This window comes from Podarcis vaucheri (assembly GCF_965113315.1).
Source record: "Podarcis vaucheri genome assembly, chromosome: 13".
Lineage (NCBI taxonomy): Eukaryota > Metazoa > Chordata > Lepidosauria > Squamata > Lacertidae > Podarcis > Podarcis vaucheri.
In genome coordinates this window covers 39210705-39229311 of record NC_138751.1, presented here as the reverse complement: position 1 = coordinate 39229311, position 18607 = coordinate 39210705, and the positions used below count along the sequence as shown (strand labels likewise).

The following is an 18607-nucleotide window of genomic DNA, read 5'->3' as shown; positions in this document are numbered from 1 at the left end:
CAACTGGTTCCCTTTTTGTAAACGCAAGATTATTTAATAAGACAGTTCAATCTCATTGGATCTGTGTGTGCTCACTACAAAATAGTTACAATCAGTGCTTTTTTTCTGGGGGTACTCACGAGTACGCAGTACTGGCACCTTTTTTGTTTTCAAATGTTAAACATGTGGCACTTACTTTAGCAATTTCATGGTGAGTACCAGCACCTTGATGATAACACTGGTTGCAACTCAAAACACATCTGGCAATATTTAGTATCTCGATAGGCAGTTAGGCAGGGCCTCGAGGGGAACTGGTAGGCTGGCATTCTTTGTTTATAGACAACTGAGACAGATTTAACCTAGTCACAGGCTAAATCTGATGAATGCGATTTAAGCACATTCTCCCAGACAGAATTGTCCTACAATATGTTGTTACTACGCCTAACAGTTCAAAATGAGCCTCACCAGATGCAATGTGCGAAATAGCAGCCTGCGCACTAGATGGTGCCTTCATCATTACTCGAAAGAAGAGGCAATTCCCTGCTCAAAAGAGTTCTAGAGTTGCAGAGGGCGGGGGGCCGGCAAAGTGTCAATAAGGACATTTATGTTCAAATGTATTTTTATACATATGAACTACCCTTCATTCTCATAGGTGCAAGGGTATGTACAAGTGATGCGACTAAACTAGTCATACCCAGATAAATGCAATACCCTCTTCCAAGGAGACCAAACACATTTTAAAGCAGTTAAAGCAATAGAACGGACTAACAGCAATCACCTGTACTTAAAGTGCCCAGGCAAATACAAAGGTTTTACTCTGGTGCCAAAAGAATTGTAGCGTTGGCACCAGTCATAAAGTATTATTATTATTATTAATAATAATAATAATAATAATAATAATAATAATTTTGTAAGTAAGACTGCAAACCTAACTAGCCTGCACAGTTTTTTACTACCTTGCTGGGGCATGGCAGAGGAGGGCCGGAGAGATCCAGCCTTCCTGCAGCAGCCCAATACATTTGTATGCAGGGTCCAAGTAGGGGGTTTCCCTCCCGTAGCTGCCTGTTTGGTTTCTATGATGGGTGCAGAGGAGGAATGGTCCATCCGTAAGGCAGACTGAGATAGCAACCTCTGAAGGCAGAATCCATGGCAGGCCTCCTCTACCACAACCAGAGATGTAAGGAGAAGCATCTGCATTAGCTTCCGGTTTTTGGAGCGTCATCAGAGACCTCTGCGCAGTTCCGCGGGGTTCTCACGAGATCTCACCGCAACCTGGAGGCTACAACCTGTGGCGGGGGCAGCAAAGGAGGCTGCGTGGCAAATGCACAGGGCGGCACCTTCTCCTCTCGCCTCAGGCGGCAAAATGGAATGGGCTACCCCTGGGATGGAGCACTCCACCAGCTCACTCGCTTACCTGCATGGGAGTCCTTGTCACCAGTGACTACCAGTCATTGTAGATCCAAAGCTATATTACTACTAACTACAATACAGTTGTACCTTGGAAGTTGAACAGAATCTGTTCTGGGAGTCCGTTTGTCTTCCAAATCGTTCAGAAACCAAATGTTTGGAAGCTCCTGCAGCCAATTGGAAGCCGCAGAAGCCCTGTTGGACATTCAGCTTCCAAAAATAGTTTGCAAACCGGAACAGTCGCTTCTGGGTTTGCGGCGTTTGGGAGCCAAAAGCTTTGAGAACTAAACTGTTTGAAAACCAAGGTATGACTGTAATAACATGCCACCAGTGTACATATGTGCACATGTGTGTGCTAAGGACAACTGTAAAAGGCAACCTCACGGTCGCCTCCAAACACAAAAATTGGGGCTGTATTTTACTAGGGACAAATGCCAGACAATAATGGCTGCCCCTGGAAAATAGGGACGCATGCAGTCAGCTTCCCTTTGGCTCCTTTCCCCTCTTCTCTATGGTTGACACACTAATAGCTCCCCCTTTCTGACTGTCTCCCCCCCTTTGGACATGCCACCAGCTGCGCTGAGCTTGTGCTGCCACTCACTGGCTGCCAGAGGAACCAGCAGAAAGGACAGGAGGTTCCAAAGTTAAGAAGGAAGATGCTGTCTGTGTACCAAGTTTCCTTCTGCAACCCTAATCCCCACGCCTTCTCTGCTTTGCTTTACAGAGAGCCGCAGTGACAAAGCCAAGCGACTCTTCAGGCACTACACGGTTGGTTCCTACGACAGTTTCGATGCCCCCAGGTGAGTGGACGGTGATCCCAAGAGGTTAGGCAATCTGTGGTTGTGTGCAAGGTGGAATTGTGTTGAAATGTGACTGTGCAAAGGTGCACAGAGTTTAAGTGGATTAATGGCATAAAGGCCACCCTTTCTGGTGACATCTTACTCATATCCAAATATAATCAGTTTCTATGTGTTGTTCTTTAGACTCATGAAAACCCATACACTACCTCCAGTCCAAACAGCGAAGTTTTCTGATTTTTGTGAGTGAAATTCTAGGGCAGCCTCTCTATCTATGCTTGCAGCATCAAATCAATAAGCCATGAAATGCATGCGCAGCTTGCCTGTGAACACAGCCCCTTGCTGCCTCTTTGCGCATGTGGTGAAACAAACCAGAAAGTCACAGTTAAGCATAGCTTCCTATCATGTGAAAGCCAAGACAAATATGATGAACAGCTTCCAAACAAGCAAGGATGCAGTTCAAAATCGGCGTCTGAATCCTGTCTTCTTTGGGATTTTGCATAACAAGGAGCTATGAGTAACTCATGCTTTCTGGCTTGTTTTACTGCTCATGTAAAGAGAGATAGCATGGGATATGCTTTTGCATATCTTGGATTATTAAGCCAAGATCTGATCATGCAAATGTGGCTGTTGGGTCAGAAATAGGGCAAAAAAACCCAAAGGATTTCAAGCTAATCGAGAGGAAAAAAGCTAATTTCAAAACTGTTGAAGGGGCAATCTTTTTTTGCAATTTTGCGGACAGTGGCTATAAGAGGGAATTATAACTAAATTAACAAGTTGCTACTGATTATTAATTAACTAACGTTAACTTTTGGAAACATAAAATAATTTAACTTGCTCTTTGTGTTGTGGAAGCAAAGTATCCATGAGTTCAAGACAACTGGATATATTTATTAGGGATATCATGTGATTTTTCTGTTCTGTGGGCTTCAGGCCCTTCCAGACAAGAGCATCTCTGGAAATTTAGGTTGACGCAATTAATGTGGATTTAAGCACTCTGTCGCCCCAGCACAACAAATCCACTTTGAAAAAGAAACAGACTTTTTCCGCCTAGGAGAGTGGCAAGGAAACGCATTGGAAAGTGTGAGATGAACATGTGATTCACAGAGGTGCGTAAACATCCTGCAGACAGATCAGAACAAATACCTGTACTCAAAACAGACCAGATATAATCTAACTTCTATATAAGATTTGTGAAAGCAAATCAAGATGAACACTCAATAAATAGGTCATCTGCAGGAGCCCACAGTGAAATTGGTGGAGGGGGGCATCTTTAGTATTTCCTCTGTGGCTTCTAGAACAGCCGCAACTTGAGACTGCTGAAGCTCACGAAGAAGAAGAAGAAGAAGAAGAAGAAGAAGAAGAAGAAGACCACCACCACCAACAACAACAACAACAACAACTTTTAGGAAGGCTTAGTGAGATTTCAACCTATGTTCAGTCACCTGAGAGCAAGCCCTGTTGAACACAGTGGGACTTCCGAGTAATAGGGCATGGGATTGCTCTGTGAATAGGATTTGCTTCATACTTGGTATATAACAGTCTTTGGGAGTTGAGAAGGAACAGGTATTGATCTGCTTATTACGTTCTTCTGTAGCGTGCGGCTTGGCTCATTTGCTTGAGTCACATAGTGATGTGCTCGACAGGCATCATGGTGCGATGCGTTCGGTTTACTCTGGCTGACTGCTTACGGCAGTGATGGCCAAACTACAACTCCCATCATCCCTAGCTAACAGGACCAGTGGTAAGGGATCATGGAAACTGTAGTCCCAAAACAGCTGGAGGGCCAAGTTTAGCCATCACTGGCTTACAGCATTCAAGAGTCTGAATTATTGAGAGTAAAGAGGGAACACACAGGAGGGGCACTAGTGCATGTAATAAGAATGGATTGGATGGTTGTCTCATCCTTTGCAGCCTGGTGGTTCTGTCAGGAGTCTTTGAAGGCTTCACGGTGATTTCAAGTCAAAAGGTGGGATATGATAAAGTGGGAACCTCGTGACAAAGAAGATGAGAAGGAGTTGCTTGACAGTAGAACAGTCTCCCATGGGAGGTTGTGGACTCTCCTTCCCTTGGGTTTTTTAAGCAGAGATTGGATGGTTGGATGGCCAACTGTGATGGATGCTTTGGCTGAGATTCATGCCTTGCTTGGGGTTGGACTAGATGACCCTTGGGGTCCCTTCCAACTCCACAATTCTGTGATTCTATGACTGCTTTCTACACACAAGTTTAAGGGGCAGTCATGTTTGCCTGCTGCAGTAATGAAGAGTAACGTGGCACTTTAAAACAGGGATTGCTAACCCCCAGTTCAAGGGCTTGTGATCTGCCGCCGCCCCGAAGCCCCTCTCCCAAATTTTGGTGACGGCAGCAAAAAGAAAAACCAAATGAAGCAGAGACAGAGCTGGGGTAGGTGGAAACCCCGGACACTGATGTGGATGGAAATTACCTCCTCCCCGCTCATCAGATTGATAATTTAATTAGCGAAAAGATAGCAGTAAGACCCCTACTGCGTGAATCACCTGAGGATTGCTATGGATTCATAGAATTGACATTGGAAGGGACACTGAGGATCATCTGGTCCAACTCTGCAGTGCAGGAATTTGCAGCTATCCCATGCAGGGTTCGAACCTGCAACCTTGGCGTTACCAGTGCCTCGCTCTAACCAACTGAGCTATCCAGGCTGTTTAGTGTGCATGTGAGAGATTGTGGGGTAGCCGCACCCCTTTGGGCCAAACCCAGTGCTGTTACTTGGCCCCTGGAGGATTGGCCAAGATGAATGGGGCCCAAAAGCCAAACAGGGTTAGCTTTAAAGACCGTCAGATTTATTATGACACAGACTTTAGGTGGACGAGAATCCACTTCGTTCAAGGCAGCAAGCCCTAAGTGACTGTGATTAAAGGTTTTGTTTCCTGATTCCCATTGGACGGTTAAGCTGATTTTGCTTTACCTGCCTTGGCTTGAAACATGTTGGATTATGGGTAATGTGTGCATGCCTGTCAAAAAGAATAACATTTACTAAGAAACTGCTGAGGCCCCGTATGGATGGAAAGAATGCATTAGAAAGCCCGGAGTAGCATACATGTATTCCCATAATGGATAACAATGTCTTTTTAAGTTATAATAATTTTTATTAGTGGTAGTACTAGTAGCGGTGAGAGTGGTAGAAAGCATATTTCTGTGGCTAGATGCCTTACGGTTGGAGAAGGGGAAAAACAAAAGACTTCCCAGAAGCTAAAAATCTAAAGGATTTTCCTATTTTTCTTTTGTACTCCCCAAGTCAAATTGTAATCCAGTACTTATCTGCAGTGCTTTTTTTCTAGAAAAATAGGTGCCAGTACTCACCATGAAGTTGTTAAATGCCACACTTTTTAACAACAACAACAGCAACAACAACAAAAAGAGATGCCAGTACTGCATACCTTTGAGGATCCCCCTGAAAAAAGCACTGCTTATCTGTAACTATAAGCATCTGGTCAGGATGCTAGATCAAGTGGGCCATGGACCTGATTGACGCGGTTGGAGCTGTGGTCTAAACCATGGAGCCTCTTGGGCTTGCCGATCAGAAGGTCAGGCGGTTCAAATCCCCGCAATGTGGTGAGCTCCCGTTGCTCTGTCCCAGCTCCTGCCAACCTAGCAGTTTCAAAGCACACCAGTGCAAGTAGATAAATAGGTACCACTGTGGCAGGAAGGTAAACGGTGTTTCTGTGTGGTCTGGTTTCCATCATGGTGTCCCGTTGCGCCAGAAGCGGTTTAGTCATGCTGGTCACATGACCCGGAAAGCTGTCTGTGGACAAACACCTTGGCCTTAAAGCGAGATGAGTGCTGCAACCCCATAGTCGCTTTTGACTGGACTTAACCATCCAGGGCTCCTTCACCTTTTTACTTTGGCCTGATCCAGCAAACCTGTTTTATGATATGACATGATAACATTTATATTATATTATATTATATTCAGAAAGAGAGACTGCTGCTTTGGCATGCTCAAAACACTCGCTTAGATCATCTCAGCAGTCTTTACATCAACCCAGTAATGTAGACAGTAATGTACTATCCTTGCATTAAAAAGGTAAAGGTAAAGGGACCCCTGACCATTAGGTCCAGTTGAGACCGACTCTGGGGTTGCGGCGCCCATCTTGCTCTATAGGCTGAGGGAGCCGGTGTACAGCTTCCAGGTCATGTGGCCAGCATGACTAAGCCGCTTCTGGTAAACCAGAGCAGCGCACAGAAACACGCCTATTTATCTACTTGCACTTTGACGTGCTTTCGAACTGCTAGGTTGGCAGGAGCTGGGACCGAGCAACGGGAGGTCACCCCGTTGCGGGGATTCGAACCCCCGACCTTCTGATCGGCAAGTCCTAAGCTCTGTGGTTTAACCCACAGCGCCACACTTGCATCCTGCCCCTCCTTCAGGGAGCTCAGAGCAGCATACAATATCATCCTATGCACAAATTTTGCCCTTCTAAGAACCTTGTGAGGCAGCCAGTCACTAGGCCACACATCCCATAAGACTCATGAAGCAGGTCTGCCTCCTCAGGCCTAGTGTGATGCTCTAACCGCTATGTAGCACCAACTGTCCTGGTGGCTCGCCAATGGGCCAAACTAAATGTGGTGGCAGATCTGTGTGTCTAAACCTGGATCTGCTACAATCACATAAAAGGAACTGTTGGAGGGGCTGATTTAAGGAAGAAAAGTGGCATGGGAATGGGGAGAGCTAACCCTCCGCCACTGCTACAGATTACTTCCTTGGAACCCCTCTATACTCACTAGGGATGGATGAATCTGTCAATTTTGGTTTCTCCCATTTTCCTGTCTTCAGTTCTCCACCTTTCTGCAGCAGCATGAAAATCCGTCAGCATTTAGCGGAAGCAGTTCCCGAAACACTTTCCCATGCAGTTTTCTCTAATGTACACTGTTTGCAAGCGACTTCCCCTAATATAATGCATCTTTGTATGCTCTTTTCACCAATACATGATTTTTTTGCACACATTTCACCTTTAAAATACAATTTTTTGTAGACGTTATTTGTCTCGAGAACTGCACCACACAGTTCAGAGAAGTGCAGATTTTGAAGGGTAGCTGTGTTTCAGTCCTCATATGTTTCAGGAATTGGGGAGCTTCATAATGAAACGTGAGCTGAACTTCATTTCTCCTATGCACCCATGCACTCCTTTTCCTTCTTAAACCTCCCCAGTTACGGCAGGTACAGATTTTAAACACCCAGACCTGCTAATGTCGCATCTACTTTGCCTCAGCTGCTGATTTAGGCAAATGCAGCTACTCTTGTTACATCTGGGGGCAAGAATATAAAGCATCTTGTCCTGGTTCTGCTTTTGACATATTCAGAAAACTCGGCTACTTCAGGTTTTCATCTTTGTTATGCACAAAACCCTGTGCAGCCACAAAGCTGGAGGACCAGGCAGTTTCAGCTCCTAAAATAAGCAGAAAGGCCTTTCTTTGCCTCTGAGTAAAGGATGGGAAATTTGTGGCCCTCCAGCTGACATCTGTCCCAGCCACCATAACCAATGGTCTGGGATAATGGGAGTTGTAGTCCAAATCAGGGCCAGCCCAAGACATTTCGGCACCCGAAATGGCCTGCCCTCATTCCCCACCAGGAATGAAGGGGGTCATGGAAGATCTACATCAGGGACAATGAGGGAGGGGGATAGAATGATTGATGTTGAGATCTGCCGCCCCGGTGGACCCTGCCGCCTGAGGCTGCCGTCTCACCTCGCCTCACAGGTGGGCTGGCCCTGTGTCCAGCGACATTGTGAAGGCCTCAGGTTCCCCATCCCTGCCTCCCGTAAATGCACGAGTTCCCACTGCTTGGGCCACTGGCGAAATATCTCTGAGCTTCTGTCTCCTACATCTGGAGGAGGAGGAGCCCAATTTTTCAGCTCTCTTATTAGACTAATTATGGTAGCACCCACCACTTCCAGATCGAGTTACATGAATCATTTACTCGGCACTTACAGTGCACAATGTGCTTTATTATCTTTACCTTGATTAGCCTCTCAAGAAGCCTGGGAGATAGATGGGGGACTGAGACAGAGCCACTTGCCCAGGGTCATCCCGTGGAGTGGGCTTTCTCAGCCTAAGGCTGCATACACATACATTCACAGCATATGACCTCCTCCCCACCCCCCATCCCAAAAGAATCCTGCAGGCTGCAGTTTGCTAAGGGAGCTGGGAATCGTAGCTCTGTGAGGGGGAACTATGGTTCTCAGGATTTTTTTTGCGGGGGGGGGGGGGAGCCACGTGTTATAAATGTATGGTGTAGACACAGCCCATGTCCATGTTCCATATTCTGCCATGCTGAGTCTGCAATCCTCTAATTCAGAGGCTTTTGCCCTTAAACGCAGACTAAAAATATTGTAAATGCACTACAGTGGAGCCTCGGGTTACCCTATTTTTTGCCCTATAGGACGCACTTTTTCCCCTCCAAAAATGAAGGGGAAATGTGTGTGCGTCCTATGGGGCGAATGCAGGCTTTCGCTGAAGCCTGGAGAGCGAGAGGGGTCGGTGCGCACCGACCCCTCTCACTCTCCAGGCTTCGCGGACCTCTCCGCAAGCAGCGGGAGCCAGCGCTGGGCTCCCACGGCTTGCAGAGAGCTGCCTGTTTGGGGGCTGGGGTGGGGGAAGCTCGGGCTTCCCCCGCCCCAGTCCTGCGCCTGGGGGGGAAATAATTTTTTCCCCTTTATTTCCCCCCCAAAAAACTAGGTGCGCCTTATGGGACGGTGCGTCCTATAGGGCGAAAAATACGGTAAGTACTTAGTTCGTTCCGGAGGTCGGTTCTTAACCTGAAACTGTTCCTAACCTGAAGCACCACTTTAGCTAATGGGGCCTCCCACTGCCACCGCACCACCAGAGCACGATTTCTGTTCTCATCCTGAAGCAAAGTTCTTAACCTGAGGTACTATTTCTGGGTTAGCAGAGTCTGTGACCTGAAGCATATGTAACCTGAAGCATATGTAACCCGAGGTACCACTGTACGTTGAAACCACTCCCATTGTGCCACCATACTCAGCTCCTGTTGGAGTTACTGCATTCTCGGGATTCCCAATTGTAGACCTTTCCAAGTGTCCCTATTTTCCAGGGACAGTCCCGGATTTACAGTTTCTGGTTCGATCCCGGAATGTCCTGCTTTCCCTTAGGCCGTCCCTATTTTCATTGGAGAACTGTTAGAGGGTATGCAATTTCACACTCTCCTCCTCTTTTCCAGTCCCGGATCTTGAAGGGAGCAAAACTGCAGGCCCAGAACCAGCACCTGCCACTCTAGGGCAGTGGTTGAGACCCAGGCAGTGGCAGGGCCCACCAGCGCTGATGTCTTGCGGTTTGACAGCCGGCCAGTGATGGGTATAGCCTGGGGAGATTTCTGGGGGCCACACAGAGAGGCCTGGAGGGGCACATTTGGCCAATGCACCTGAGGTGTCCCATTCCTGTTTTTGCAGGAGTTTGAACCTGGGAAAACACCTATATTGAAAGCACGTGATCTCTCCGTACTTCCTCAGGTGCTAACTTTTGCGTTTTGTGGAACTTCTAGGGAGTTTTATTTTTATTTTTAATGCTGTAAAGCAGGAGCAGGGAAGCATTTTTTTTTCAGCCCAAGGGCAGTCTTCCCTTCTGAGCAACCTTCATACAGTAGGCTGGTTTCTACACACACTGACACACCCTTGTATATCCTCCACCCAGGCAAGGAAAGGGCATCATCAGAGTTCAAGGACACATTCCAACCAGGCAAAAGCCCTAGGGGTACAAAGCAGGGCCTGTGAGGGGAGCAGAGGCAAATTTAGGGGAGCACGACTGGTTCAGCTGCAGTGGGGGCAGATCTGCAGAATCACCACAGAGGGCGCCACAACAATGATTTAGAATGGAGCTTGAGAAGGCAGGGGGACTGAATTTTGGCATTGCACAGGGTGCCACTGAACTTTGAGATCTCAGAGTCCACCACTGAGGGGAGTGACTTGAGGAGGCTGTGTCCAGCTTGCAGGATAATTCCATCAGCCAGCTAGGAGAGGCCTGAAGGTCCACATTTGATCCCTGGACTTGAGGTTCCCCACCTATGTTTGTAGAGCTTTTAAAATGTGATTGCCTACCTGCAGCCTGAATTGATGCAACCCACTCTGCCGACTCCATACCCTCCAACATTTCTCCTGTGAAAATAGGGATACCCTATTCCATAATAAAATAATAATGATGATGATGATGATTTTACTATTTGTACCCTACCCATCTGACTGGGTTTCTTCAGCCACTCTGGGTGGCTTCCAACATATATGAAAACTTAATGAAACATTAAACATTGAAAACTTCCCTATACAGGGCTGCTTTCAGATGGATAACTCCATACCCGCCAACATTTCTCTGATTGAAAATAGGGACGTCCTAAGGAAAAGCAGGACATTCTGGGATCAAACTAGAAACCAGGACGGCTTTTAGAAATCCGGGACTGTCCCTGGAAAGTAGGGACACTCGGAGGGTCTGCAACTCAGGTCTCTCTGCGGAGAGCCAGTGTGGTGTAGTGGTTAAGAGCAGTACATTCGTAATCTGGTGAACCAGGTTCGATTCCCCGCTCCTCCACATGCAGCTGCTGGGTGACCTTGAACTAATCACACTTCTCTGAAGTCTCTCAGCCCCACTCTCCTCACAGTGTGTTTGTTGTGGGGGAGGAAGGGAAAGGAGAATGTTAGCCGCTTTGAGACTCCTGAAGGGGAGTGATAAAGCGGGATATCAAATCCAAACTCTTCTCTTCTTCTCCTACCCCTCATCCTGCTGGGCTGGTAGCAGCACTTGGCACTCCCAGGCAACTGCCTGGTTCCGAAAGTCTGGTGCGACCCACCGGCACTGATTCCTGCCTTAAACCCCCTCCCCCTGTTCACCCAACAGGAGGCAGCTACAAGGAGCCATTAAAATTTCCCACAATACCCTGGAGTTAGCTTGGCTCTGTGGGGCATTGTGGGAAAATTAAAACCAGTGCCGTCCAGTGCCACACCACAGGGTCTGATTAGTGGGAGGCTCACAGGCATGGGAGAAGACCCCCAAAGGACACTGTGGTGAGGACCCCCTCAAATCTGGAGCAGGCCTTGATATGCCGACTCAAAGGCCTGGTGGAGCAGACGATTGCCACCCGCTAACCTGCTTCCAGTCCCCATGAGCATTTCCCAGTCCCTGCAGCTCCAAATGGTTACTGGACTCTGTCTGTAGCTCCCCAGCCTACGCTTCTTAAATCTTGTACATATTACCGCTGTCTCAGTTTACAGGCCTCTTGTCAGCCCATAAATAAAAAGAACTGACAAGAGGTGGCAAACTTCCCAGGTAGATTAAAAGTCTGATGTAGACTCAAGGTTTCTTAAGTCCTCTCTGGGCACGTCTTAAACTGAAAACTTAAAAGCAGACTAAAGTAGTCCATTCTTAGAACCTGGCAAGGGCAAACCATACATTTAAAACCCCACAGGGAGGAAAAATGAGAATTTGAAAACAGCAGGTGGGGAGAGGATTAAGCACCTTCTCTCATTCTCCCTCACCTTAGATTTCATAGAATCGTAGAATTGGAAGGGACCCCCCAGGGTCATCTAGCCCAACCTCCTGCAATGTAGGAATTGTGCTCTCAGCCATCCCTGGGTGGGCTCAAACCAGCAACCTTCTGGTTAACAGCCAGGCACACAGATCCATTGCACCACGAGACTTCCTTGCTACCACTTCCCTAATATCAATCACAGTTTCTTAAGGGTTACTGGCCTATAGTTAACACACTTTTGTGTGTAACATGTAGTTTGCCCCGATCCTAATTGATACACCAATCTTTTTTTATTTTAAAAAAACACATTTATGCATTTTACATATCTTAATACATCAGTTATACAATTGTCATCATTTATCTTACACTCTTTGACTTCCACACACATCCCTCCGTGAGGTCTTATTTTGTCCTTGTTAAGCTGCATCTCCTTAATTACCACCCCTCTTCTACTTGTTTTAACTGCTGCTCATATATCTAACCCCACTTAGAAGCTTATATGATTGTTATATTTCTTTAAATATTCACCATACTATTCCTACTCATCTTGATTCCTTATCTTTGCAGTCAACATTGCTAGCTCCGCATATTCTATTAGCTTAATCTGCCAGTCTATATTCGCGGGACTATTTTTGTCCTCCCACCTTTTGACATAAATTATTCTGGCTGCTGTTATTGCGTAGAGGAAAAGACTAAGTACTTTCTTGGGTATTTCCCCCTCTACTATACTCAATAAGAACATCTCTGGTTTCTTGGAACCCTAAACATCATTTTTAGTTCTGAGTATATCATCTCCCAATATCATCTTTGGCTTTCTTGCACCCCCACCACATGTGTATAAATGTCCCTTCAATCTCTTCACATTTCCAACACAAATTGGTGATACACCCATCTTCTATGACTTAGTGTAACCTCCACACACACACACACACACACACACACACACACACCATGTACACTACCTCTACCATTCTGGCACCGGGATGACAGGCTTCTTTGCTCTCTCTTATGCCCATTGACCCTCTTTCACCAACAATGGTTGGTGCCCATGCAGACTATAGGGCTGAATGCAGGGACACCAACAGGAGGTGGAGCCAGACCCAACGGCAGGCAGAGCCACCCCCTGGACTGGTTGTAAGGAAAGAGTCAGCTGGCTAGGGACAGACCGAGGTTGGTGGGTCAGGGCTTCATTCGCCCTAATGGACTGACCTCTACTGTCATTCACCCTCTCCTGGCTCCATAAACAACAACAACAACAAAAAAGAAAAAGTGCTAAGGTGAACAAGTACAAATGAAGCTTGTCACTTTGCTGGAGCCTTCCTGCTCTCCTGCCCGAAACCCTTTTGTTTCACCCCAAAACTAATATCATTACTGTAGAGTCAGCTCACATCCCCTACTCTAGTTTCCAAGCCATATGTTCCTCAACTCTCCTCCTTACTGTCCTGATATGCCCCAAATTCTGATCCATGTCCCCACTTGCCTCTGAAGGAGGAGGAGGAGGAGGAGTTTGGATTTGATATCCCGCTTTATCACTACCCTAAGGAGTCTCAACATTCTCCTTTCCCTTCCTCCCCCACAACAAACACTCTGTGAGGTGAGTGAGGCTGAGAGACTTCATAGAAGTGTGACTGGCCCAAGGTCACCCAGTAGCTGCATGTGGAGGAGCGGAGACACGAACCCGGTCCCCCAGATTACGAGACTGCCGCTCTTAACCATTACACCACAATTCTGACCTCCTCCCCCACAACCCCAGCCATTCCCAGGACTGGCAGTTCTGCCCTCCTTTGTGACCCACATGCCACAGGGAACATCTCAGTGTTCTGATGGGTTTTTTTATGTGCACGATTGGCTCCCTTCGTCTGTTCCGTCCCTCGGGCTCCTGCCTGTGACCCTCAATCTCAAACCACTGTCCTCCACAGTTCAACCTGCGCTCTGCCCCACCCTTCCCCGTCGCCCTGGATCCTTCCATTTGGCTCTCCCTCCCCAGCGGACCCAGTTATTCCGAGCCTGTGTGCCGCAGATGCTCCGATTCGCACTGCGCTGTGTTTCCTTCTGTCGGCATATGTCCTTGAGCTCAGAAGGCAGGCAGTGCTTCCGAAACTGGGCTGGCTTTGAATCTGGAAACGGGAGCGCTTGATCCGGAGCTCTTGGCCGAGGTGCCACCGCGGAGGGTCTGCTCGCCCGTGCAGAAGCTCGCCCCTCCTTCTTCCCACCACGGGGCTCGCACGATTCCTGCTTAAGGTTCTTGGTGCCAAGTGGCTGGATAGGCCCAGAACCCCCGGGGGCAGTGGTCTTTGCCTGCAGCCAGACAGAGAAGATGGGTCATGCCAGGATGCCAGCGGCCACGTGAACCAGTTGGGCAGCACCATGGGGACAGATGTGACTGGGTGAGTGGCATGGGTGTTAAACCAGCCAGGATGGGCAGTGTGTAACGGGAGTGCTTTGGTGGCAGGGAAATAATCAGCGCGCATCTCTCCCCTTCCCTGTTGTGACCCATTTCGCTTCACCTGTGTCCTGACCTGCTTCTGTAACGGGAATAAAATTTGAAGTGGGAGACTTGCTTGCTAGGGCAGGACAAGGTTCACCCACCAATGGGGGAGATAAATCTCTTGACTACGAAGAACTAAGAAGCATAAGTCATGAGAAGGCAGGTGCAATCGTTGCGGGGAAGTGTGTGTTGAAGGAGAAGGCTGTTAGTTTTAGAGAGTTTGCACACTGTGCCTTGCAAAGAGCTGTGCATTGTTACTTCACCGCTGTGCGTGCCAAGTTCCTGAACGTTGTGTGCCCATGTAGGAGAGAAAGACTGAGAGCTTATGCACACTTGACGTTTTGTCCCATTTATCCTGCCCAGGGGGCAGAATAGTTTTAGTTTTATACTGCAGCAGCAGTTGCTCCCACCTTCTGTATTGTGTCAGAAATAGGCAGTTAGTTTCCCCTTCATGCTGACCTCTTGTGAATCACCTTTAGCCACTGCTTAACATGAGACTCTGAATTTATGAGGGCAAACCTGCAGCTGAAATATTGCAGAGGGGAAAGCAGCCTTGGCTGGGTGGGCAGGATGAGAGAGATTAAGAGAAGTAACATGTCCAGAGGAGGAAGGGTTAAGCACGCGCGCACGCGCGCGCACACACACACACACACACACACTGCTTCTCTTCTCAAAATGGGCCTCTTTTTCATTTCTTTTTTATTTTCTTTCTTTCCTTCCTTTTATTTCTTTTAAAAAAACTCTTAAGCCTTTATCACATGCATCTGCAAGTACCATGCAGTTTGCCCCCATCTGATGAAACAAACATCACCACAGGTAATGTGTCACTCTAGTTCAGTGTGTGTGTCACCTTATCGAGATCGTTTAAACATTACTGACCTTGTGGCAGTGTGCCTTTTGCATACATATCAATATCATGTCCCTGTACATACCAGCAGTCTGAAAAATAGCATCTCCTCCCTCCCCCAATCAACTTTTGTGGCTATAGGAATGTGTGCATTTCTTTTTAAAAATATATCACAAGAAGTGTTGAAAAGTATCTAATTTGTCTGATCTACAGCATAGCTACTTGAGTGAACTTCTGCCAACGGGGCGTGGGGGGTGAGACATGTGGGGCTGCTTTCAATGACATATATTGAAGGTCTTGGTGGCTCAAAGCCTTTGCACTGAAGTTTAGCCTTGCTTAGTTATTAGCAATTTGTCAAAGACTTCTGTGCACTCCAGAGAAAGATATCCTTTTCCTTGTTCTGTTATGTTCTCTAGGACCGCCCCCCCAAGCAACTATCTGTGTAGCCTATCATGCAAATACCGTATGAACTATTGTGCAGCCTTGCAAATATATCTGTGTAAGTTATTATCTTGTTTGTAGGCGCCTGTGTTAGACATTTGTGACCTTTATAAAAAGAGCCACTTTTTGTAAAAGGAACACCTTCACGGAAATTTCCTAGAGGAAATTCTTTAAGGTGAGCTGGACGATTGCTCTTCACAAGCCTGCCTGCTTGTATGTGTGAGTGTGCAAATGCAAAGATGACTAGCCGTACATGAAGAATACTAGCTTATTTTACATGTCTGTGAGAGAAAGATGGTGGGCGGGTGGGGCGATGGTGCTGTTTCTGCAACTCGAAGGATGCTACAGAGAGAGTTGCATGATGGTTGGGAAGATGAAGCACAACCTTACCTGCAAAGGTTAACTTATAAGCTCCTCTGAATTCAGCACAGCAAACTCCCAAGTAAACTTTCACAGGGCACCAACGCTGTGTGCTAAGAAGTAACGCTCACTCACCAAAATTGTATTCACTGCCAAGTTATGCTGATATAAAGTCTCTGTGTGTGGTCCTGTGCACAGTTTTGCTTGGAGGCAAATCCCATAGAAATCACTGGTACTTGTAGCTTTATCCTGAGCTTGCGTACTCTGAAGTAAGGGTGAATTCAGGTGCACCCTATGATGTATATGCAGGAACTACGTGGAATGTAATGTTTAAAGGGATTTGGGACTGTGATGGGCTCTGGTGTTCCTGAATGAAAAAGCAGCTGTCAAAACCTTGCTTGCTGAAAACATGGCGGCAATGGAGCCATTCATGCATTTGGGGTCACCCTGTCCCACTCATTGCTGATTTTCTATCCAAGGCTCCCTTCTTCCCTGAATACCGAGGGGGAGCTGCAGCTGGTACTGGTGCCACTGCTTAAGGGAGAGTTGCCTAGCCCCAAATGCAGCTATGGCACCAGGAGCAGGGGACTAGATAAAGATTCCCTTCTCCAAACAGCTGCCCCAATTCCAAAGGCAAATCCATTTCCTCCTGTGGCTGTTCCTATAGGGACCCGTCATCCAATGCTAAAAATCCTACTGTTGGGAGTGAGGAAACCTATTTATACAGTGATCCTAGAGCCTTTTGACAGGAAGACTCAAGTGAGAGAGGGGATCATAAGGGAGCTCTTTCCAGAGAGATGGAGCCAGCTGTTCAGAAAGCGAGCCATTGCCTAGACCTAAAATGCAGTTTTGTCACGGAGTGGAAAGGCAACCGTAGCTGGCTTGGCCTTGGTGGCTTCTATTTCCACAGGGCAGTGGCGTAGCGTGGGGGTGCGGGGGGGGGGGGCCGGGCGCACCGGGCACAACATCTGGGGGTTAGGGTTAGGGGGCGCAATTCCACGGGTTAGGGAGCGCAAATTACTTGCCTTGCCCCGGGTGCTGACAACCCACGCTACGCCACTGCCACAGGGTATCCTCTCATACGGAACAAGCCCTGCTGGTTTTGACTAAGGAAAGGACATTCAGTCTAGCATCCTGTTTCCCATAATAGCCAGCCAGATGCCTCTGGAAAACCCACAAGCAGAACATGCTTATTGCCGCCACCCCCAGCGGATAGAGGCTTCTTCCTTTAACTATCATAGCCAATAGCCACAGATAGTCTCATCCTCCGTAACTTTGTCTAATCCCCTTTTATGGCCATCTAAGACAGCGGCCCTCGCTACTTCTTGTGGCATGGAGTAACAAAAACACGAATGAGGTGTTGGGGTGAGGAAGGGCCCATTGGCTCGTCTGTCCTGCCTCCTCTGTTGTCATAGGGTGATGCTTTCCAACTGATCAGGTGGAGCGCAAAACAGTCTTAATTGAGGAAGGATTTGTCTTGGGGGGGTGCGTTTGTGGTGGGAGGGGGAAAGACCATGAGCATCATGTCTCTTGCAGCCTTCACTTTATCAAAAGAGAGGTGCCCGAACTCATGCTTCTCTCGTGTGTGTGTGTGTGTGTGTGTGTGTGTGTGTGTGTCGGGTGCACGTGCGCTCTGCTTGCGGCTACTCGGCGCCAGGCGCTCTGCACATGCTCAGAGGCGCGGGGCTCCCTCTCGCCGCTACCCACGACCGACCGAGAGGTTGAGCCAGCTGGGCCAGCCAGCCATCCGGCCGGCCTGCCCGCTTCCTGCAGTGCCGCGGCATCGCCGGGTGCTCCTGTGCGCAAGGGGTTAAGCAAGCGTGCCGGCTGGTCGGCGTGCGCTCTCCCGCTCGCTCCGGCGGCGGCGGCGGCGGCGTTGGACTCGGCTCCTGCTGCCAATGAACAAGGCCGGCAGGCCGGCCTGCCCGCCAGCCCCCCGCTCTTCTTCTGCTCCGTCGTCGTCCTTTCCTTGCTTCCTTCCTTCCTTCCCGCGGTGCCATGATGTGAGTATGGTGCAGCCCTCCCGCCGCTGCTGCTGCTGCCGCTACTGCCGCTATTGCGCCCCCCGCCCGCCTCCCCATCCCACCGCGCGCCCCTAGAATGTGGCTGGGCCCCACGGCGGCGGCAGCGGCGGCTGGGGGCCTGGGATCAACGGCGGCGGCGGCGGAGCCATGGCCCGCTACGACGGCGGCGGCGGGAGCCAGCAGCAGCAGCCGGCCCTCTCGTCCAGCTGGCCGGCCCTGGGGCCCCGGCGCCGGAGCGTCTGGTACATCTACAGGTACGGTCGGAAGAGGAGTAGGAGCAGGAGGAAGCGGAGCAGCCATCGGCAGGCACGGCCGTGGGGCCCTGGCCCGTGCGGCGGCAGCGGCGGCGGCCTCCCAGCCCAGCGGAGCCGGCCCCCATTCATGCCTCGCGGGCCCCCTTCCCCGGCGCCCCATTCATCCCTTCGCCTCGCGCCCGCCCTCCGCAGCCCATTCACGCCCGCGCACCCGCCCGCCATTCATGCAGCCATTCAGTCAGTCATCCAGCGCCGCTGCCGGCTCCCAGCTCGCGCCCTCCGCGCACAACGCCTCCCCCGCTCCATGCATCCGGCCATTCAGCCTGCGCGCGCCCGCCCGGATTGATGGATGGATGGATGCGAGTGGGAGCCACGGGGGGACGATGCTGACGGTGTGTGATGGGTTGAAGGTGCTTGCCAGAGAGATTAGGTATGTGAGCGCGCGCGGCAGCGAGGGAGAGTCCGGGGGGGGGGGGGAGATTAGCATGCCTCTTACGGA

The 18607-nt window shown here is 49.0% G+C and overlaps 1 protein-coding gene across 8 annotated transcripts in view; it reads left to right on the top strand.

The window, feature by feature from the left end:
- SHANK1 (SH3 and multiple ankyrin repeat domains 1) overlaps nt 1-18607 on the top strand; it is a 142373-nt gene that overhangs the window by 92617 nt on the left and 31149 nt on the right. For all 8 annotated transcript variants that reach the window (XR_014212736.1, XR_014212737.1, XM_082194282.1 and 5 more), the window contains one exon: nt 2111-2186. Coding sequence is in view for 6 of the 8 variants with exons in the window: in XM_082194282.1 (XP_082050408.1) it covers nt 2111-2186 (76 nt within the window). In the remaining 2 variants the exon portion in view is untranslated. The remainder of the gene's footprint in view (nt 1-2110; nt 2187-18607) is intronic.